At 37.1% G+C, this 20,643-nt stretch overlaps 1 protein-coding gene across 5 annotated transcripts in view; it reads right to left on the bottom strand.

The window, feature by feature from the left end:
* The window catches only part of SUPT3H (SPT3 homolog, SAGA and STAGA complex component), a 538,271-nt gene that overhangs the window by 79,451 nt on the left and 438,177 nt on the right, over window positions 1-20,643 (bottom strand). For all 5 annotated transcript variants that reach the window (XM_049893481.1, XM_049893456.1, XM_049893465.1 and 2 more), the window contains 2 exons: window positions 17,326-17,493; window positions 614-724 (listed from right to left, as the gene is read on the bottom strand). In XM_049893481.1, coding sequence (XP_049749438.1) covers window positions 614-724; window positions 17,326-17,493 — 279 coding nt within the window. The remainder of the gene's footprint in view (window positions 1-613; window positions 725-17,325; window positions 17,494-20,643) is intronic.

The raw sequence follows: 20,643 nt of genomic DNA on the forward strand, positions 1-20,643 counted from the left end.
ACAAGGAGATTATAAAAAAGGGAAAGACTACGACTATCTAATTTAAAACACACACAACACACCCACACACATTTTCTTTGGTGTTGAAATATCAAGGCTTTAATTCCCAATTTAAAAATAAAAAAGTCTGATTACAAGCTTTCAAATCATTTGAAGATGTGAAAGACTGTCTACATTTCAGCCTAGTTATGAAATCATTTCTTCTTCTTCCAACTCAAAGTATGTTTAGGAGCAAGACATCTGATAGAAGTGGTATTGCCAATCTAACCAATTTTAGAATATAAAGTGCTTCTAGGATTATTTGGATACATATAATTTGACAAAAAAGTTTTATAAACCCAAGCTTTGAAAAATACAAAATATAAACCTAACAAAAAAAAGTATAATTTGTAATTGAAAGAAAATATTTTGTAGAAGAAAAATTTGTCCTTCCACAAAGAGACAAAAATGACTAACTTTTATTTCCCAAGAGAATTATGCCACTTTTATACAACAAAATTACAGTCACCACAAATTGCTTTCAACAATTCCATTGCCTCTTCATTTGACCACTTGAAAATCAAAATTCTTTCAGATTATAAATATAACTTTTTATAACTCTGTTATTACGTACTGTGAATGGGGAAAGGGGGCCAATCTTGTGGCTGTAGCGTCGAACGGCCTCTCTGATGTGGCAGGGCTGGATGGCATCGCTGTGAGCCTCAACACCACAGGCTGCGGTGCTCTGTGACAGAAAAACACATAAATTGTTACTAAATCAAAAACACACAACAGAACTACAGTGTATAAAATATGAAAATAAACGTTTATAAAATGGACCATTTTTCCCCTCAGGACGCACATCACTGCTGCCATACGCTACATCTAAAAAAAAAAGTTCCATTAACAAATCAAAGATGACATTTACATGACCCCTTCCTAACAGATCTACCGAATGCAATTTTTATGCCCACAATATTTCACCTAGGTCTGTATGTGACGGTGCAGGAGAATACAGCCACTTGCATGCAGATGAAAAGTCACAGGGACTTGCTGGAAGAACCACAAGAAGGTATTTTTTTTTTTTAAATATTTTAAACATTTATTTTTATAAATGTTTCTTGTGAGCTTCTCGGAGATATTTCTGAAATAACTTGAGAGCCATTGATTTTAAAATGAAAAATGTAAACTTGCTATATATTTATTTATAATACCGTAGACTGCCATAAAAAACCATTTCAACTTGGTTCCTAATTTTCTAGGTGTCCAGTGAGGGTGCCTTTCTATTTTACCCTGCCTTATCTGTAAAAGATAGGTTTGAAAGTACAGAAAGACACAAAAAAGATTATTTGCAATGAGAGTGTGGACACCAACTCAAGAAATCACAGATATGTGTGTGTATGTGTGTAAAACGTGATTTTCTTAAAAATTAAAATGTTCAATGGGGCAATAGATCTCATGGTCTAGTAGCAGGCTCTGGCTTCTCACTGTTGTTAATGTGCGCGGAGTGGGTTCCGACTCAAAGTGACCCTATACGACAGAGTAGAACTGCTCCATACAGTTTCCAAGGATATAATATTTGTGGCAGCAGATAGTCAGGTTTTTTCTCCTGCAGAACCGCTGCTGGGTTTGAACCCCAACCGTCCCATCAGTAGCCAAGTGCTTAACCATTGCGTCACCTGGGCTCCTTGGTTTCTGACTACCTAGATCCAAATTTCAGCTCTGTCAGTTACCAGCTCCAAGCTGTGAAATATGTCTGGGCCTCAGTTTCTTCATCTGTAAAATTAGAATAATGGTTATAATTGTTTCATAGGATTGTGGTGAAAATTAAATGAGTTGATATATGTAAAGCACTGACAGTATTAGGTTAGTATTTAAATTAAGGGTAAAAAATGGAACCTCTAGATTCTTAATATGCTAATTCACTTTAAAATGTATTGGGCACCAGACGTCAGGTTATCAACCTTAAAGAATCATGAGAAAGAAATTTTAGTTTATGTATTACTATAACTGTGGCCTACAAGTCATTCACAGCCACGTAATTAAGATAATCTGTTTTTCTGGTAATTATTACAACTATTACTCTTATAATGCCTAGTAGGGGTAGAACTAGCATTACTTCTATGGATCTCAATTTGGCAAAATCTTATCAAAACGAAAATACACAACCTCTTTGACTCAGCCATTTCACTTCTAAGAATTTATCCTATAGACACATAACACAGGTGCGAACAGGCATGTATATGAGAATATTCACTGCAGCACTATTTGGACTGATGAACTAATGTTCATCAATGAGGGATGAGTTAAGTAAACTATAATACATCCATTCAATGAAACAGAAATCACAGCAGCCACTAAAAAGAAGGAGGCAGTTCCACACATACTCCTATGAATATATAACATAAAATATTACATGAAAGAAAGCAAGATGCTCAATTGTGTGGCACTATGTTACCACTTGTCAAAAAAAAAAAAAAGGCAAACTGAACATTATCTACTCATTTAGGCATCTCTGCACAGGTACACTAAAAACCAGTAATAGTGCTCATCTCTTAGAGGGAAAATGGAAGACATGTTGTGGAGAGACATACTTGTCACTGTAGTCTATATTCCGCATTTTTTGGAAATATACTTTTTAAATTTTTGTACATTTTACTTTATTTTTCCACCTTGTGTTATGCATTTCCTATTACAAACCAGTAAAATAGCTTTAAGAGTCCTAAAAAAAAAAAAAATCTATTATCCAAGTTGAACATGAAAAAAGACTTAAAACATAAAACAAAACAGAAGATCTTGATTATTTTAAAAAGATTTGCAATAAGCCAAACAGAAATTTACTCTAGGGTATCTTTCTCAATTTCATTCCAGTGATGCCCTAAATAACATATCTGCTGTGCCCACAATAACAAGGATTAAGTTATTTTAACCCCTCACTTTGGCATTGCTGTAAAAGCGCACAGTTTCTTTGAGCGCTTTCTTGATCCTTATTTCAGATATTTTGTTTCAGTTGGGATATATTAGAATAAATGCAATTATCAGGGCCCCAGATGAAGATAAAGACTCTTCTGTGAGTCAGTTCTGCTCCATTACATGCACATGACTAATATAGACTTGGAGCCTTGGTGGCACAGTGGTTAAGAGCTCAGCTGCTAACTAAAGGGTTGGCAGTTCGAATCCACCAGCTGCTCCTTGGAAACGCTATGAGCAAGTTCTAGTCTGCCCTATAGTGTCGCTGTGAACTGAAACTGACTCCATGGCAATTTTTTTTTTTTTTTTTTTTAAATACAGACTCATTCACCTGCTCAGTATAGCAAATGCCTGTGAAGTAGGCTGAGGCTTCTACATGATTGCAAAAATGCATGCAAATACTTAGCTAGATTTGGAATCTAAAGTAACTGTTCCAGTGGAAGCTCAAGAGGAAATAAAGACGGAAGGGAGATATCAAGAGGCCAGTATCCTGGATAGCAAGTGGGGTGGCGAGTCCTTCCTGTGTGTTTCTCTATGGATTCTCATGAAGTTACTCCTTTCTCCCTGCAAATTGGGTTTACTTCTCCCTTCCTTCCTCCATGTCCAACAGAGATTCTGCTTTTCCAAATCAACTTTGTTTTGGTATATAATACTTTGGAAACCTGGCGGCACAGTGGTTAAGGGCTACAACTGCTAACCAAAAGGTTGGCAGTTAGAATTCACAAGCCGCTCCTTGGAAATCCTATGGGGCAGTTCTATTCTGTCCTATACAGTCACTATGAGTTGGAATTGACTTGATGGCAATGCATTTTTATATAATACTTTGGTCAAAATCTCTTGAGATCGTCTGGTATGGCAATCAAATGGGATTTCAGAACACAGAAGTGGGAGGCATAATTTAGAAACTACCTTGTGATTGCTATTCATAAGGTACAGACACAAGTAAGCCAGCCTGGTCGAATAATGTTACCTTTGCCAAAAAATAAAAAATAAACTTATATAAAAATATTCAATTTGGTGAAAAAGTCACTAGATTTTAAATTTTGCCAATTTCAGGTTCCTCTGCTATGGTTAAGCAGCTGCCAACCCCAGCATGAATGAAGTTACCATGTGTACTTCCATACTTTCTTAATTTGCCCATCAAGTTCTTTAGAATGGAACCTTTAAATCTAAAATGTTGTATGCCCAGTATTGTTTTCATTTCAACAAATATTTTCACATTTGTGCCAATACCATCCTCTTCTATCAACATCCAGTCCCCTCACTAAGGTGCCTGGAGAATAAATGTGGGTGAATAAAATAGATGAATAATTAATGGCTTTGAGGTAAGGCATTATTAATTCTGATGCCATGAATTTAGGAGAATTTTGACTTGGACTGGGCTAACAATGTATTTAGGAAATCTTTACTGCAATGGAACTTAAACTTTAATAGTTCTCAATCAATATTAGAAGAAAAATGTTTAAACAGTTAAGGAAAAAATTTCAATAATTTCTAAAAACATAGAAATAATTACTCTATATATGAATAATTAGTAGGTTAATCACAACTCCTTACATACTCTGTACAGCAAGCACACTGAAGAACTTTTATAGATAACATTTTGAGTTGGAGAGTACTATAGCTGAAATTCTTTAAAACTATAATACAGACATTTCCTATAATTTAATTTCCTCTTAATAAAAAACCAATGAGCTCTGCCATTTTGCAAATGAAAGGGAAAAACCAGAAATGAAGGCAGAAATTTAAATTTACCATCAACTATAAAATTATAACTTGGCATTGGTTTCACTTCTGATATTGGCAAATGGATTCTATTGTACTAAACTTCTAGCAGATAAAACTATAAACTTTAGACAAAGTATGAAAAACAACCACCCGATAGCTTTGGAGAGTGGTCAAAAGCAGGTGGAAATGGGAAGGAGAATGTCTACACTGAGAAGAAGGGCATGACAGTGAGTTGAGTCTTCTATTTTAGCTTAAGGGAAGGTTCCAGTCAGCCTATGGGGTGGCTAAAAGATCTTCTTGTTGTTGTTACTGGTTCCATAAAGTCAATCCTGACTCATGGCGACCCCATGTGTGTGGAGTAGAACTGCTCCATAGTGTTTTCAAGGCTGTAACCTTTCAGAAGCGGATTGCCAGGCCTGTCTCCCAAGGAGTGTCTGGGTAGGTTTGAATCAACAACCTTTTGGCTAGTAGTCAAGCACTTAACTGTCTGTGCTACCCAGAAACTCCTAAATCCTACTTTAGAGGCTTGAAAAACTAGAACCCAGAGTTTGCAGTAACCATAGTAGCTGGAAAGTAAGCAAGGATATCCCGAAAAGGACAGAATCAGAGAGGGTGATTTCCAAATTCAGTATATCAACTTTACCTAAATCTTCAACTAACTGCTAAACTATCCCTGTGTGATACCGAATCTTGGAAAGTCACCTAAGACTAAAAGAAGTGAAGAGAATTCTAGCTGCTGCCCACTGCATAAGAGTGTGGATTTGAAGTTTAGAGTTTGAGTTCAGACAAATACATTGACTGCTTAACGTACATACCACACCACCACCACCAAAAACAACAACAATGACAATTCTCTTCATAAGAATTTAGCAGAATCCCAAGTCTCTACATGTTACTTACAATGTCCAGAATATAACTGAAAATTAGTAGATATGTAAAAACACAAGAAAATGTTATGTTTAGTCAGTGAAGACCAAGATAAGCAGACGTTAATTTAGCAGACAAGGGTTTTAAAGCAGCTATTTATAACTATGCTCAAGGGCATAAAAGAAAATATATTTGTAATAAATGGACAAATAAAAAATATCAGCAGATAAGTAGAAACTATAAAAATAATTCAAATGGACACTCTAAAAATATAAAATATCAGAAATTAATAATTACTAAATGGGTGGAACTGAAGGTTACATCTGACAGAAGAGTCGGTGAACATAGAGAAGAATCAATTAAATTTATCGAATCTGAAGAATAGAGAGAAAAGACTGAAAGAGAGATTGAACAGAGCCTCTGGTACCTGTGGAACAATACCAAAGTCACTAATGTATGTGTACTTGGAGTTCTTAAAGTGGAAGAGAGAGAGAATGATGCAGAAAAAATATCTGTAGAAATAACTGCCCAAAATTTCCAAATTTGGTGAAAAACAAATTTACATATTCAAGAATCTCAGTGAACTTCGAGTAGGATGAATACAAAGAAAACCACGTCTATGGACGTGATGGCCAAAATACTGAAAATCAGAAATAAAGATAAAATTCTGAAAGCATCCAGAGAAAATCAACACATTATACACAGGGAAACAATCACACAGAATCATCTGACCTATGATCAGAAATAACATATGCCAGAAAACAGTGGAATAACACCATTAAAGTGCTGTAAAATGAAACTGCCAACCCAGAATTCTAGATCCAGTGAAAATATCAGAATGAAAGCAAAGATATTCTTGGAAATATGAAAACTAAGAAACTAAGAGGATCCTTCACCAGCCATCCTGTACTACAAGAAATACTAAATAAAATTTAGCAGAATGCAGAAGGAAAAGGACACTAGAAGGAAAGCCTGATCATCAAGAAGAAATAAAGAACAATGGAAATGGTAAATATAGTCTATTTTTTACTCTAAGTTTCACTGAAATACATTTGATTATTTAAGACAAAAATTATAGAATTGTGGTTTATAACATATGCAGATGCAATGTGTATGAAACTATAGCATAAAGGACAAGAACGAGGTAGATGGACCTATACAAATACAATATTCTTGTATTTAATGTGAGCGAAGTAGTACAATATTACTCCTACTAGAATGAAAATTGAACCCTGGTGGTGTAGTGGTTAAGTGCTACGGCTGCTAACCAAAGGGTCGGCAGTTTGAATCCACCAGGCGCTCCTTGGAAACTCTATGGGGGCAGTTCTACTCTGTCCTATAGGGTCGCTATGAGTCGGAATCGACTCGACGGTACTGGGTTTGGTTTTTGGTTTGGTATTGTATTCCTAGTGCAACTACCAAAAAAAGAAAAAAAAATTCCAAACAGGTATAGCTAAGACAGCAATATATAAATTAAAAAGGAATTCTAAAAAATATTCAATTAACCCAAAGAAGACAGAAAAGGAGAAACAAAAAGTAGAGAAAACAAAAAGAAAACAAATTACAAAATAGGAAACCTAAACCCAACCATATCAATAAATACATTAAATGTTACTAATTAAAGAAAATAATTAAAAGACACAGTAAAACAGGATAAAGAAATAAGACTCAAATATTTGGTGTCCATAAGAGGTGCATTTTTAATATCGAGATACAGATACACTCAAAGGAAACAGAAAATGATATATCCTGTAAACAGTAAGCATAAGAAAGCTGGAATGATTATATTCATCAGACAAAACAGACTTCAAGATGAACAAGTACTGCCAGTGACGAAAAGAGATATTTCATAAAGATAACAGTATAAATTCATCAGGAAGATAAAATAATAATAATCTGCATGTGCCTAATAACAGAGATTCAGGATACATGAAGCAAAAACTGTTGTTGTTAGGTGCTGTCGAATTGGTTCTGACTCATAGCAACCCTATATACAACAGAATGAAACTGCCTGATCCTGCACCATCCTCAGAATTGTCGTTGTGCTTGAGTCCATTGTTGAAACTGCTGTGTCAATTCATCGCGTTGAGGGTCTTCCTCCTTCTAGCTGACCCTCTACTTTACCGAGCATGATGTCTTTCTCCAGGAAATGATCCCTCCTTATACTATGTCCAAAGTATATGAGACACAGTCTTGCCATCCTTGCTTCTAAGAAGCATTCTGGTCGTACTTCTTCCAAGACAGATTTGTTCGTTCTTTTGACAGTCCACAGTATATTCAATATTCTTCACCGACACCATAATTCAAAGACATCAATTCTTCTTTGGTCTTCCTTATTCATTGTCCAGCTTTCACATGCACAGGAGGCAACTGAAAACACCAAGTCTTGGGTCAGGCGCACCTTAGTCTTCAAGGTGACATCGTTGCTTTTCAATACTTTAAAGAGGTCTTTTGCAGATTTGCCCAATGCAATGTGTTTTTTAATTTTTATTGTGCTTTTTTTTAAGTGAAAGTTTACAAATCAAGTCTCTCATACAAAAATTTATATATACCTTGCTATATACTCTTAGTTGCTCTCCCTCTAATGAGACAGCACACTCCTTCCCTCCACTCTCTATTTTCATGTCCATTCAGCCAGCTTCTGACCCCCTCTGCCCTCTCATCTCCTCTCCAGACAGGAGCTGCCCACATAGTCTCATGTGTCTTCTTGATCCAAGAAGCTCACTCTTCACCAGTACTACTTTCTATCCCACAGACGAGTCCAATCCCTGCCTGAAGAATTGGCTTTGGGAATGGTTCCTGTCTTGGCTGACAGAAGGTCGGGGGACCATGACCTCTGGGGTCCTTCTAGTCTCAGTCAGACCATTAAGTCTGGTCTTTTTACAAGAATTTGAGGTCTGCATCCCACTGCTCTCTTGCTCCCTCAGGGGTTCTCTGTTGTGTTCCTTGTCAGGGCAGTCATGGTTGTAGCTAGGCACCTCCTAGTTCTTCTGATCTCAGACTGATGTAGTCTCTGGTTTATGAAGCCATTTCTGTTTCTTGGGCTCAAAATTACCTTGTGTCTTTGGTGTTCTTCATTCTCCTTTGCTCCAGGTGAGTTGAGACCAATTATTGAATTTTAGATGGCCGCTTGCTAGCATTTAAGACCCCAGACGCCACTCTCCAAAGTGCGATGCAGAATGTTTTCTTAATAGATTTTATTATGCCAATTGACTTAGATGTCCCCTGAAACCCCCGCCCCTGCTACGCTGGCTTTCGAAGCATTCAGTTTATTCAGGAAACTTCTTTGCTTTTGGTTTAGTCCAGTTGTGCTGATCTCGCCTGTATTGTGTGTTGTCTTTCCCTTCACCTGAAACAGTTCTTATCTACTATTTAATTAGTGAAATCCCCCTCCCTCCCACCCTTCTCACTCTCGTAACCATCAAAGAATATTTTCTTCTCTGTTTCAACAACTTTTCAAGTTCTTATAACAGTGGTCTCATACAATATTTGTCCTTTTGTAACTAATTTCAACCAGCATAATGCCTTCCAGATTCCTCCATGTTTCACAGATTCATCATTGTCCTTTATCGATGCATAGTGTTCCATTGCGTGAATATACCATAATTTATTTATCCATTCATCTGTTGATGGGCACCTTGGGTTCTTTGTCTTTTTGTAGTTGAGTTTTTGAAGTACCATGTAGATTTTAGAGATCAGATGCTGACCAGAAATGTCATAGCTAAAAACTTTTTCCCAATCCGCAAGTAACCTTTTTACTCTTTTGGTGAAGTCTTTGGATGAGCATAGGTGTTTGATTTTTAGGAGCTCCCAGTTATCTAGTTTCTTTTCTGCACTGTTAGTAATGTTTTGTATCCTGTTTATGCCACGTAGCAGGGCTCCTACCGTTGTCCCTATTTTTTCTTCCATGATCTTTATCATTTTAGATTTTATATTTAGGTCTTTGACCCATTTTTAGTTAGTTTTTGTGCAAGGTGTGAAGTATGGGTCTTGTTTCATTTTTTTGCAGATGGATATCCAGTTATGCCAGCACCACTTGTTAAAGAGGCTATCTTTTCCCCCATTTAACTGACTTTGGGCCTTTGTCAAAAATCAGCTGCTCATATGTGGATGGATTTATGTCTGGATTCTCAATTCTGTTCCATTGGTCTATGTATCTGTTGTTGTACCAGTACCAGGCTGTTTTGACTACTGTGGCAGTAAATAGGTTCTAAAATCAGGTAGAGTGAGGCCTCCCACTTTGTTCTTCTTTTTCAGTAATGTTTTAGTTATCCGGGGCCTCCTTCCCTTCCATGTGAAGTGGTGATTTGTTTCTCCGTCTCATTAAAAAACGTCGTTGGAATTTGGATCAGAATTGCTTTGTAACCATAGATCGCTTTTGATAGAATAGACATTTTTACAAAGTTTGGTCTTCCTATCCATGAGCAAGGTATTTCTTTCCACTTATGTAGGTAGGTCTCTTTTGGTTTCTTGCAGTAGTGTCTTGTAGTTTTCTTTGTATAGGTCTCTTACATCTCTGGTAAGATTTATTCCTAAGTATTTTATCTTCTTGGGGGCTACTGTAAATGATATTGATTTGTTGATTTCCTTTTCGATGTTCCTTTTGTTGATGTAGAGGAATCCAACTGATGTTTGTAGGCTTATCTCATATCCTGATATTCTGCTGAACGCTTCTATTAGTTTCAGTAGTTTTCTTGAGGATTCCTTAGGGTTTTCTGTGTATAAGAAAGATCACGCTATCTGCAGATAGAGATACTTTTGCTTCTTCCTTGCCAACCTGGATGCCCTTTATTTCTTTATCTAGGCTAATTGCTCTGGCTAGGACCTCCAGCACAATGTTGAATAAGAGTGGTGATAAAGGGCATCCTTGTCTGGTTCCCCATCTGAAGGGGAATGCTTTCAGGCTCTCTCCATTTAGGATGATGTTGGCTGTTGGCTTTGTATAAATGCCCGTTATTATGCTGAGGAATTTTCCTTCTGTTTCTATTTTGCTGCGAGTTTTTATCATGAATTGGTGTTGAACTTTGTCAAATGCCTTTTCTGCATCAGTTGATAAGATCATATGATTCTTGTCTTTTTTTTGATTTTGGCCCTTTCTTCTTTTTGTATGTGTGCATTTATCAATACAATTGACCTCTGAGCACGGCTTTTGCTGTGCCCCAGAGGTTCTGATAGGAAGTGTTTTCATTCTCATTAGATTCTATGAATTTCTTTACGCCATCCTTGATGTCTTCTATAACCTAGTCATTTCTGAGCAGAGTATTGTGCGGTTTCCAAGTTTTTATTTCTTTTCCCTGCTTTTTCTGTTATTGATTTCCACTTTTATGGCCTTATGGTCAGAGAAGATGCTTTGTAATATTTCGATGTTTTGGATTCTGCTAAGGCTTGCTTTGTGACCTAATATGTGGTCTATTCTAGAGAATGTTCCATGTGCACTAGAAAAGAAAGTATACTTTGCTCTGTTTGGTGCAGTGTTCTGTATACATCTATGAGGTCAAGCTGGTAGACTGTGGCATTTAAATCTTCCATGTCTTTACTGAGCTTCTTTCTGGATGTCCTGTCCTTCACCAAAAGTGGTGTGTTGAAGTCTCCTACTATAATTGTGGAGCTTCTATCTCACTTTTGAATCTGTTAGAGTCTGTTTTATGTATCTTGCAGCCCTTTCATTGGGTGCACAAATATTTAATATCATTATATCTTCCTGGTATACTGTCCCTTTAATCATTATATAGTGTCCTTCCTTATGCTTTGTGGTAGATTTTATGTTAAAGTCTATTTTGTCAGAAATTAATATTGCCACTCCTGCTCTTTTTTGATTGTTGTTTGCTTGATATATTTTTTCCATCCTTTTAGTTTGTGTCTCTGAGTCTAAGGTGTGTCTCTTGTAGGCAGCATACAGACAGATCATGTTTTTTTAATCCATTCTGCCACTCTCTGTCTCTTTATTGGTGCGTTTAGTCCATTTACATTCAGTGTAATTGTGGATAGGTATGAGTTTAGTGCTGCTGTTTTGATGTCTTTTTTTTTTGTATGTTGTTGACACTTTCTTTTTCCCACTTAATTTTTTTTTTTTATTAACTTTTATTAAGCTTCAAGTGAACGTTTACAAATCCAATCAGTCTGTCACATATAAGTTTACATACATCTTACTCCGTACTCCCACTTGCTCTCCCCCTAATGAGTCAGCCCTTTCAGTCTCTCCTTTCGTGACAATTTTGCCAGCTTCCCTCTCTCTCTATCCTCCCATCCCCCCTCCAGACAAGAGATGCCAACACAATCTTAAGTGTCCACCTGATATAATTAGCTCACTCTTCATCAGCATCTCTCTCCCCTCCACTGACCAGTCCCTTTCATGTCTGATGAGTTGTCTTCGGGGATGGTTCCTGTCCTGTGCCAACAGAAGGTCTGGGGAGCATGGCCGCCGGGATTCCTCTAGTCTCAGTCAGACCATTAAGTATGGTCTTTTTATGAGAATTTGGGGTCTGCATCCCACTGATCTCCTGCTCCCTCAGGAGTTCTCTGTTGTGCTCCCTGTCAGGGCAGTCATCGATTGTGGCCGGGCACCAACTAGTTCTTCTGGTCTCGGGATGATGTAGGTCTCTGGTTCATGTGGCCCTTTCTGTCTCTTGGGCTCTTAGTTGTCATGTGACCTTGGTGTTCTTCATTTTCCTTTGCTCCAGGTGGGTTGAGACCAATTGATGCACCTTAGATGGCCGCTTGTTAGCATTTAAGACCCCAGACGCCACATTTCAAAGTCCCACTTAATTTTTTGTGCTGAGTAGTTTATATATTCTTTTTTCCTGTTATTCATTGTCGTTGATTTTGTTTCTGCTGAGTCTCTTTTTTTTCTTGTTTTTTATTTTGATGAGTAGGATTGTCAGTCTCCTTTGTGGTTATCTTAGTATTTACTCCTGTTCTTCTATGTTTAAACCTAACTTTTATTTCTTTATATTGCCTTCTCTTCCTCTCCATATGAAAGATATATGACTACATTTCTTAATCCGTCTTGATTGTTTTAATGTTGTCTTCATTCACATGAAGACATCGCTGTTTCCCTGTTTTGAGTGTTTTTTATCTTGGTTTATTTTTGTGATTTCGCTATCTGGGTTGACATCTGATTGCTCTACCCGTGTTCTAGTCTTGGGTTGATATCTGATATTATTGATTTTCTAACCAGAGAACTACCTTTAGTGTTTCTTGTTCTAATTTTCTTCAGTTTCACCTTGAACTTGCGTATGAGCAATTGATGGTCAGTTCGGGATTCAGCCCCTGGCCTTGTTCTGACTGATGATATTAAGCTTTTCCATTGTCTCTTTCCACAGATGTAGTCAATTTGATTCTTGTTATGCCATCTGGCGATGCCCACATGTAGAGCTGCCATTTATGTTGTTGAAAAAATGTATTTGTAATGAAGAAGTCTTTGGTCTTGCAAAATTCTATCATGTGATCTCTGTCATTGTTTCTCACCAAGGCCATATTTTCTAACTACTGATCCTTCTCCTTTGTTTCCAACTTTTGCATTCCAGTTACTAGTAATTATCAATGTATCCTGATTGCATGTGTGATTAATCTCAGACTGCAGAAGCTGGTAAGAATCTTCAATTTCTTCCTCTTTGCCTTTGTGGTTGGTGCATAAATTTGAATAATAGTCATATTAACTGGTCTTCATTATAGGCATATGGATATTATCGTAGTACTGACAGCATTGCAGTTCAGGAAAGATCTCGAAAGGTTCTTTTTGATGATGAATGCAACGTCATACCTCTTTAAGTTGTCACTCCTGTCATAATAGACCATATGATTGTCCAATTCCAAATGTAGAATATCAGTCCATTTCAGCTCACTAGTGCCTAGGATATCGATGTTTATGCATACCATTTCATTTTGGATGATTTCTAATTTTCCAGAGTCATACTTCGTACATTCCACGTTCCGATATTTAATGGATGTTCGCAGCTATTCTCATTTTGAGTTGTGCCATATCAGCAAATAAAGGTCCCAAAAGCTTGACTCCATCCATGCTACTAAGGTCAACTCTACTTTGAGGATGCAGCTCTTCCCCGGTCGTATTTTGAGTGCCTTCCAATCTGGGGGGCTCATCTTCCAGCACTATATCAGACAATGTTCTGCTGCTATTCATAAGGTTTTCACTGGCAAAGGATAACGCATCTGACTATGGATCAGAAGCTTCCAGGTTTGACTCGTGGGTGGCTTGTTACTCCTCTGTTTCCCCCACATGTCTGTCAGTTTGTTGTACTGTGGGGGCTTGCATGTTGCTGTGATGCTGGAAGCTATTTCATCAGTATATGAATACCAGCCAGCAGGGTCACCCATGGCGGACAGGTTTCAGCTGAGCTTTCAGATTAAGACAGACTAGGAAGAGGGACCTGGAGGTGTACTTCTGAAAAGAATCAGCCAAGGAAAAACTAGAATAATTAAAAAAGACAAAGAAACATTTTTTTCAAATCAGAATTAGAGATTTTAGCAACTCTCCCTCAGCCAAGATAAAACAATAGATACAAAGACACAGGTAATTCGAACAGCACTAGCAAGCATTTTGACCTAAATGATAGTTATAGGACATTTCACCCTACAACTACAGAACACACATTCTTTTCAAGAGTACCTGGGCCACAAAACAACCCTTAATAAATTTAACAGGATTAAAACCATCCAGAATATTTTCTTTGACCACAAAGGAATTATATTAGAAATAAAAAATGAAATATGTAGGAAACCTCAAATATTTGGAAATTAAACAACACACTTCTAAGTAATCAGAGATATTTTTGTATTGCTTAATAATGAAAATTAAACACATCAAAACTTATGAGGTGCATCAAAAGCGGAGACTAGAGAGAAATATATAGTTTTAAAAATCTATATATTAGAAAATAAGAAAGAGCTAATATTAATGACCTAAGCTTCTGCCTTTAAGCCTTTTTTTTTTAAGCTTCTGCCTTTAAGCCTAGAAAAAGAAGTGCAAAGTAAACCCAAATGAGTAGAGACATAATAAAGATAATAACAGTAACCAATGAGATAGAAAACAAAATAATAGAGAACATCAACGAAGTCAAAAGCTGGTTCTTTTGAAAAGATTAACAAAATTTATGAACTATTTGGTAGACTGATCAAGGAAAAAAAAAGGCAATGAACACAAGTTACCAATATGAGGTGCAAAAGAACTATTATCACAAATGACAGAGCAAATTAGTTTTACTTGTAAATTCTATAAACCAGTTGAAAAAAATATAACATCAACCTCACACAAACATTTTCTGTAAATAGACGAAAAAAAAAAAGAGTTCAGAATAACCCTAATACCAAAATAAAAGAAAGAAAATTACAGACCAATATCCCTCATGAATATGGATGTAAAAATCTTCACAAAATATTGGAAAGTCAAATCCAGAAATATGTAAAATGGATAGTATTTAGCCCAGGAATGCAAGGTTTGTTTAACACTTAAAAAAATCAATTTACCATATTAATAGCATAAAGGAAAAAATTAAATAGTCATTTCAAAAGATACAGAAAAGGGATTCGAAAAAATTCAACATCCCATTTTGATAAAAACTCGCAGCAGGTTACAAATAGAAGAAAACTTCCTCAACTTGATAAAGAGCATCTACAAAAAATCTTTAGCTGACATCATACTTAACTGTGAAATATTGAACACTTTCCCCCAAACTGGGAAAAAGGCAGGCAAGGGTGTCTACTCTCACCACTCTAATTAACACTGTACTAGAAGTCCTAGTTTTTTAAAGCAATAATGCAAGAGAAAGAAATCAATGGCATAAAGATTGGAAAGGAATAAGTAAATGTGTCTCTATTTGCAGATGACAATTGTTTACATAGGAAATCCTAAGTAATCCACAAAACAATTAGTAAAACTAACAAGTAAACTTAGCATGGTTTCAGAATACAAGAACAATTAAAAAATATCAACTGTATTTTTAAATATTTGTAGTTGTTGTTAGTTGCTGTTGTGTTGATCCCAATTCATGGTGACCCCATGTGTGTAGAGCGGAACTGCTGTGACCTTTCACAAGCAGATTGCCAGGTCTGTCTTCTGAGGTGACTCTGGGTGAGTTTGAACTACCAACCGCTCGGCTAGTAGTCAAGCACTTAATTGTTTGTACCATCACAAATAACTGGAAAATGAAATTCAAAATACAACCCATTTACAAAAGCATCAAAAAAAAAAAATTCCAAAAATAGATTCAACAAAAGATGTGCAAGACCTGTACACTGAAAATTACAAAATACTACAGAGAGAAATTTTCAAAATTTCTAAATAAATGAAGAGATATCCTATGTTCATGGATTGGAAGGCGTGAGATTATCAAGACATTCATATCCCCAAACTGATGTAAACCTTCAACCCAATCCTTTTCAAAATCCTACCAGAATTTGCTACGTGTGAGTGTGTGTGTGTGTAGAAATAAACTGATTCTAAAATTTACACAGAAATGCAGTGAACATAGCATATGCAATATGCTCAGCATCATTAGTCATAATAGAAATTCAAGCTCAAACTATAATGAGTTATCACCAACTATAATGAGCTATTTTAGAATAGCCTAAAGTAAAAATGATGACAACACCAAATGTTGGTGAGGATGTGGGGCAACTGTAACTCATGTATTGCTGGGGAGTATAAAATGGTACAATCATTTTGGAAAAAAAGTCTTGGAGTTTCTTAAAATACCAAACACACACCCACTACTCTATGACCCAGCAATTTCATTCCTAGCCATTTACCTAAAGGAAATAAAAAACATTTGTCACAAAGACCTGTACAACAATATTTACAGCAGGTTTATTCATAACTCAAAATTGGAAACAGCCTCCCATTGTTGTTGAGTCGATTCTGACTCCTAGCGACCCTGTAAAACAAAGCAGAACTACCCTAGAGTTTCCAAGGCTATAATCTTTACGGAAGCACATCGCCAAGTCTTTTCTCTAGCAGATGGGCTGGCGGGCTTGAACTGCTGATGTTTTGGTTAGCAGCCAAGCGCTTAACCACTGTACCACCAGGTTTCCTAGAAACAGCCTAAACCAAAATCAAACCCATTGCTGTTGAGTTGATTCCAATTCATAGCGACCCTATAGGACACCAGGGAAACAGTCTCCAAAACCAAAAAAAAAAAAAACAAAAAAAACCAAAGCCGTTGGCATCGTTGATTCCAACTCACAGCGACCTAGGAAGCCTAGGTGCTTCCCAATTCATGTTTTTCAGGATAAATGTAATTTATTCCTCTTTATTGCTCAGTAATGTTCCATTGTATGAATACATCAATTTATTCACTCTTATTAATGAGTGAGTTGGTGAGTTGTTTACTGTGTGTAAGTTTTATCTCTACGAAAACCAAAACCAAAATCAGGAGCCATAAAGAAATATACACAGTGTTTAGGTATCAAGTATTTTGATGCCTACAACTTAGTGTATCAAAAAAGAAAAGATGAACTGAGGGATAATTAGATGGATAGATAAGTAATAAATATAGTAAAATGATATTACAGAATCTAGGTGGTAAAATACAGAGTGTTCACTCTGATTCTTTGAACTCTTCTGTATATTGAAATATTTTTATAATAAAATGTTAGGAAAAAATATCTTGCTTTATCCAGAAGATGCTAAAAGGGCTTGAGTAGAAGTCATTAAGAATGGCTAAAAGATAACTAGCTGCTTCGAAAAATATAAGAAAAGCAGTAAAAATTTCCCATATCTCTAAAAAGAGATCCTCCCAACCCCACCGGAAGAAAATCACCACTGACCTTTTTTCTTTTTCTTTGCTTGGTTTTAGCTGAGTCTTGTCCAATACTCCCATTTCCTAGGGATCCTGACATCATCTTCCCTGAGTGCTGTGGTCCAGATGATGGAGCTGTTGGTGTAGGAGGAGGCGTGTTCTCCGGGGAGTCCGGACTGGTCTTCATGCAAGAACCCTGCCCAAAGAGATGTGGCTTTGAAATCAAATGACCAGCCCTTCTACTAACATTAGATTTTGCCCATTGACTCTCGAATTTAATACTACAAGTTTACAAATGAAAAACACAATCTATTCTTATCTAGTCCATAGAAAAGATGCCTCTGCCTGGCCCCGAGGGTCTGAGTATATCTTCTCATGTAGACAAAAATTAGGATTCCTTCTATACAGCTTCTAAAAATTCTACTGATTTTGTCAGATACAGACATTGCTATATTTGAGCCCACTGCTACTGCCACTGTCAGTCCATCTCATCGAGGGTCTTCCTCTTTTTGCTGACCCTCCAATTTACATGTTTCAAAAGGAACCCTAAAACTCTTTCCCCAAACTAGATCCCTTTTCAGACATTATTTGTATCAGTGGTGACCAGCATTTTCCCAGTAACTCAAACTCAAAGCCTCAGGGTTACTGCAGATTACTTCAATTCTTCCCGCGAACAGTCCATTCCTTCCTTAGAAATATCTCTCATACCATTCTGGTTTCTTTGGCTGTAACTACAAGCCTGTGCTCTCTCTCCCATGTGAAGGCACTTTAAATATCTAGAAACTGCTATATTTCACAGCCTCTTCCATAAAACTCTGGTGGCATAGTGGTTAAGTGCTATGGCTGCTAATCAAAAGGTCAGTAGTTCAAATCTACCAGGTGCTCCTTGGAAACCCTATGGGGCAGTTCTACTTTGTCCTATAGGGTCGCTATGAATTGGAATTGACTTGATGGCAAGGGGTTTGATTTTTTTAGTTTTCTCTTCTATAGGTCAAACACTCCAAGTATCTTTAATCACTAATCATGGACATGTTTTCAGGTTCCTTCACCCTCCTGTTTACTCTCCTTTAGACATTCTCCACTGTGTCAATGTCCATTCTATAAGACGGTGCCTAAAATCTAAAACAAAACAAAACAAAATTTTCCTTCACAGTCACATCACAATACTGGTTCCTAAGAAATTCATAGGAAAATAAAAATCTCTAGGTCTTTTTCATGCATGTTATTATTAATCTGAGGAACCCTGGTGGCCCAGTAGTTAAATGCTTAGCTGCTAACCGAAAGGTCAGCGGTTCAAACCTACCAGCCGCTCCATGGGAGAAAGATGTGGTAGTCTACTCATATAGAGATTTATAGCCTTGGAAACTATATGGGGCGGTTCTAATCTGTCCTATGGGGTCTCTATGAGTTAAGCTGACTCAATGGCAATAGGTTTAGCTTTGGGTTATTATTAATCTACACTTTTCTCATTCTATCAACCATATTAACTTGTCTACAATTCTAGGTAATGCATAAAAAATATTATGCCAGACTTTGTAAAAACACCTTGAGGAAACTCAAATATTGGTTTCAACAGTATTTCCTTCATCTGCTTGCCCAGAAATACTATCAAACAAGCAGAAATGAGGCTAATCTGACATGACTTGTTCCTAGGAAACAAGACAGCTCCAAGGGATTGTTGCTTCCTCTGTACAAACCAAGTTAAAAAAAAAAAAAACTAGAAAATTAACTTAATATTTAATTAGTATTAAACCTGCTAGTCCAGTATGAGTCGGAATCGACTCGATGGCACTGGGTTTTACTGGGTTAGTCTAGTATGAAGAATCCAAGTGTAACTAGCTTAGTCCCTTATACAGTTAATGCTCAAGAATATTTGTTAAAATACAATGCATTGTGTATTAATTCCATGCTTTTAGTTTGCCATTCCAATCCACTGGACATAGCACCATCATTTTGATCTTCTTCAAACATCCTCTGAACTTATCATCTTCAGTCAAGAAACCTTCAGCAGATTCTTAATTACTAGGAGTCTAAGACTATGTACAATTTGAACCTCCATTTTCTAATCTCACTTTCTACTACCCCTGTTCAATGAACCCTGTGCTTGTGTCGTAGTTACCTAGTACTGCTATAACAGAAATCACAAGTGGATGGCCTTAACAAAGAGAAATTTCTTTTCTCACAGTCCAGGAGGCTACAAGTCCAAATTCAGGGTGTCAGCTCAAGGGAAGGCTTTCTTTCTCTGTTGGCTCTGAAGGAAGGTCCTTGTCATAGTCTTCCCCTGGCTGAGTAGCTTCTCAGTGCAGGGACCCCGGGTCCAAAGGACGAGCTATTCTCCTGGCTCTTGTTTCTTAGTGATATGAGGTCCTGATGTCTCTCTGCTCACTTCTTTCCTTCATATCTCAAAAGAGATTAGCTCAAGACATAATCCAATCTTGTAGACTGTGTCCTACCACATTAACGTGACTGTCACTAATTCCACCTCATCAACATCATAGAGGTAGGATTTATAACACATAGGAAAATCACGTCAAATCACAAAATGGTGGACACTCACACAATACTGGGAATCACGATCTTTTCTAATTGATATACATATTTTTGGGGGACACAATTCAATCCACGACAGCTTAAATATTTTTATCAGAGTTATTTTTTCTGCACAGTTGTACTTATGCTACTTCTGCAGTCTGGAGGACTCTCTCCACTCCTAGCTGCTCATCAAAGTTCTATCTTTCCTTTCATACACAGCTTAAGTTTACTTCCTTGCTGATGTCCTATTTGACTGTAACTAAGGAGTGCTTTTACCTCTGCACTTTCTGTCTGCAGCACTCATTTGGAAATTAGTATATGCTATCTTGAATGGCTTGTTTATTTATTATTTTATAAAATATTCTTTCTCTGAATAGAGATTATAACTCTCCAAAGTTCCCTGATACATTCTTAAAGGAGACCCTTGATGCTGTTAGTTGTTGTTTTTTTGATGTTGATGGGTAAAGTTCCTACTTCAAAGCAGCCATTTCTCTTTGTATCTTGTCAGCCAGTAGAGGCAGGAAGGAAGACTTTCAGTCTCTCTAAACGCTTGCTTATTCTGACCACCAGTCACAGGGGAGGAGGAGTGTCTGCCAGGCCAGGGAAAAGCTTGAGGCCTGTACAACATATTTAATCAGAATGCTCTCCGACACTGTTGCTCCCACCTCCCAGAGAGCCCAGGAAGTCCAGGATTCACAGGAGATTGTTCTCAACTGCTGGGTAGTTGGGAACAAAGGCTGCGGTTGCTGAACAATTCCCCAGGGCAGCTTGGCCACCCTGAAGGGCCAAGAAAGGGGAAAAATAAAGGGTTTTC

This window comes from Elephas maximus, chromosome 1 (assembly GCF_024166365.1).
Source record: "Elephas maximus indicus isolate mEleMax1 chromosome 1, mEleMax1 primary haplotype, whole genome shotgun sequence".
In the NCBI taxonomy this organism is placed as follows: Eukaryota; Metazoa; Chordata; class Mammalia; order Proboscidea; family Elephantidae; genus Elephas; species Elephas maximus.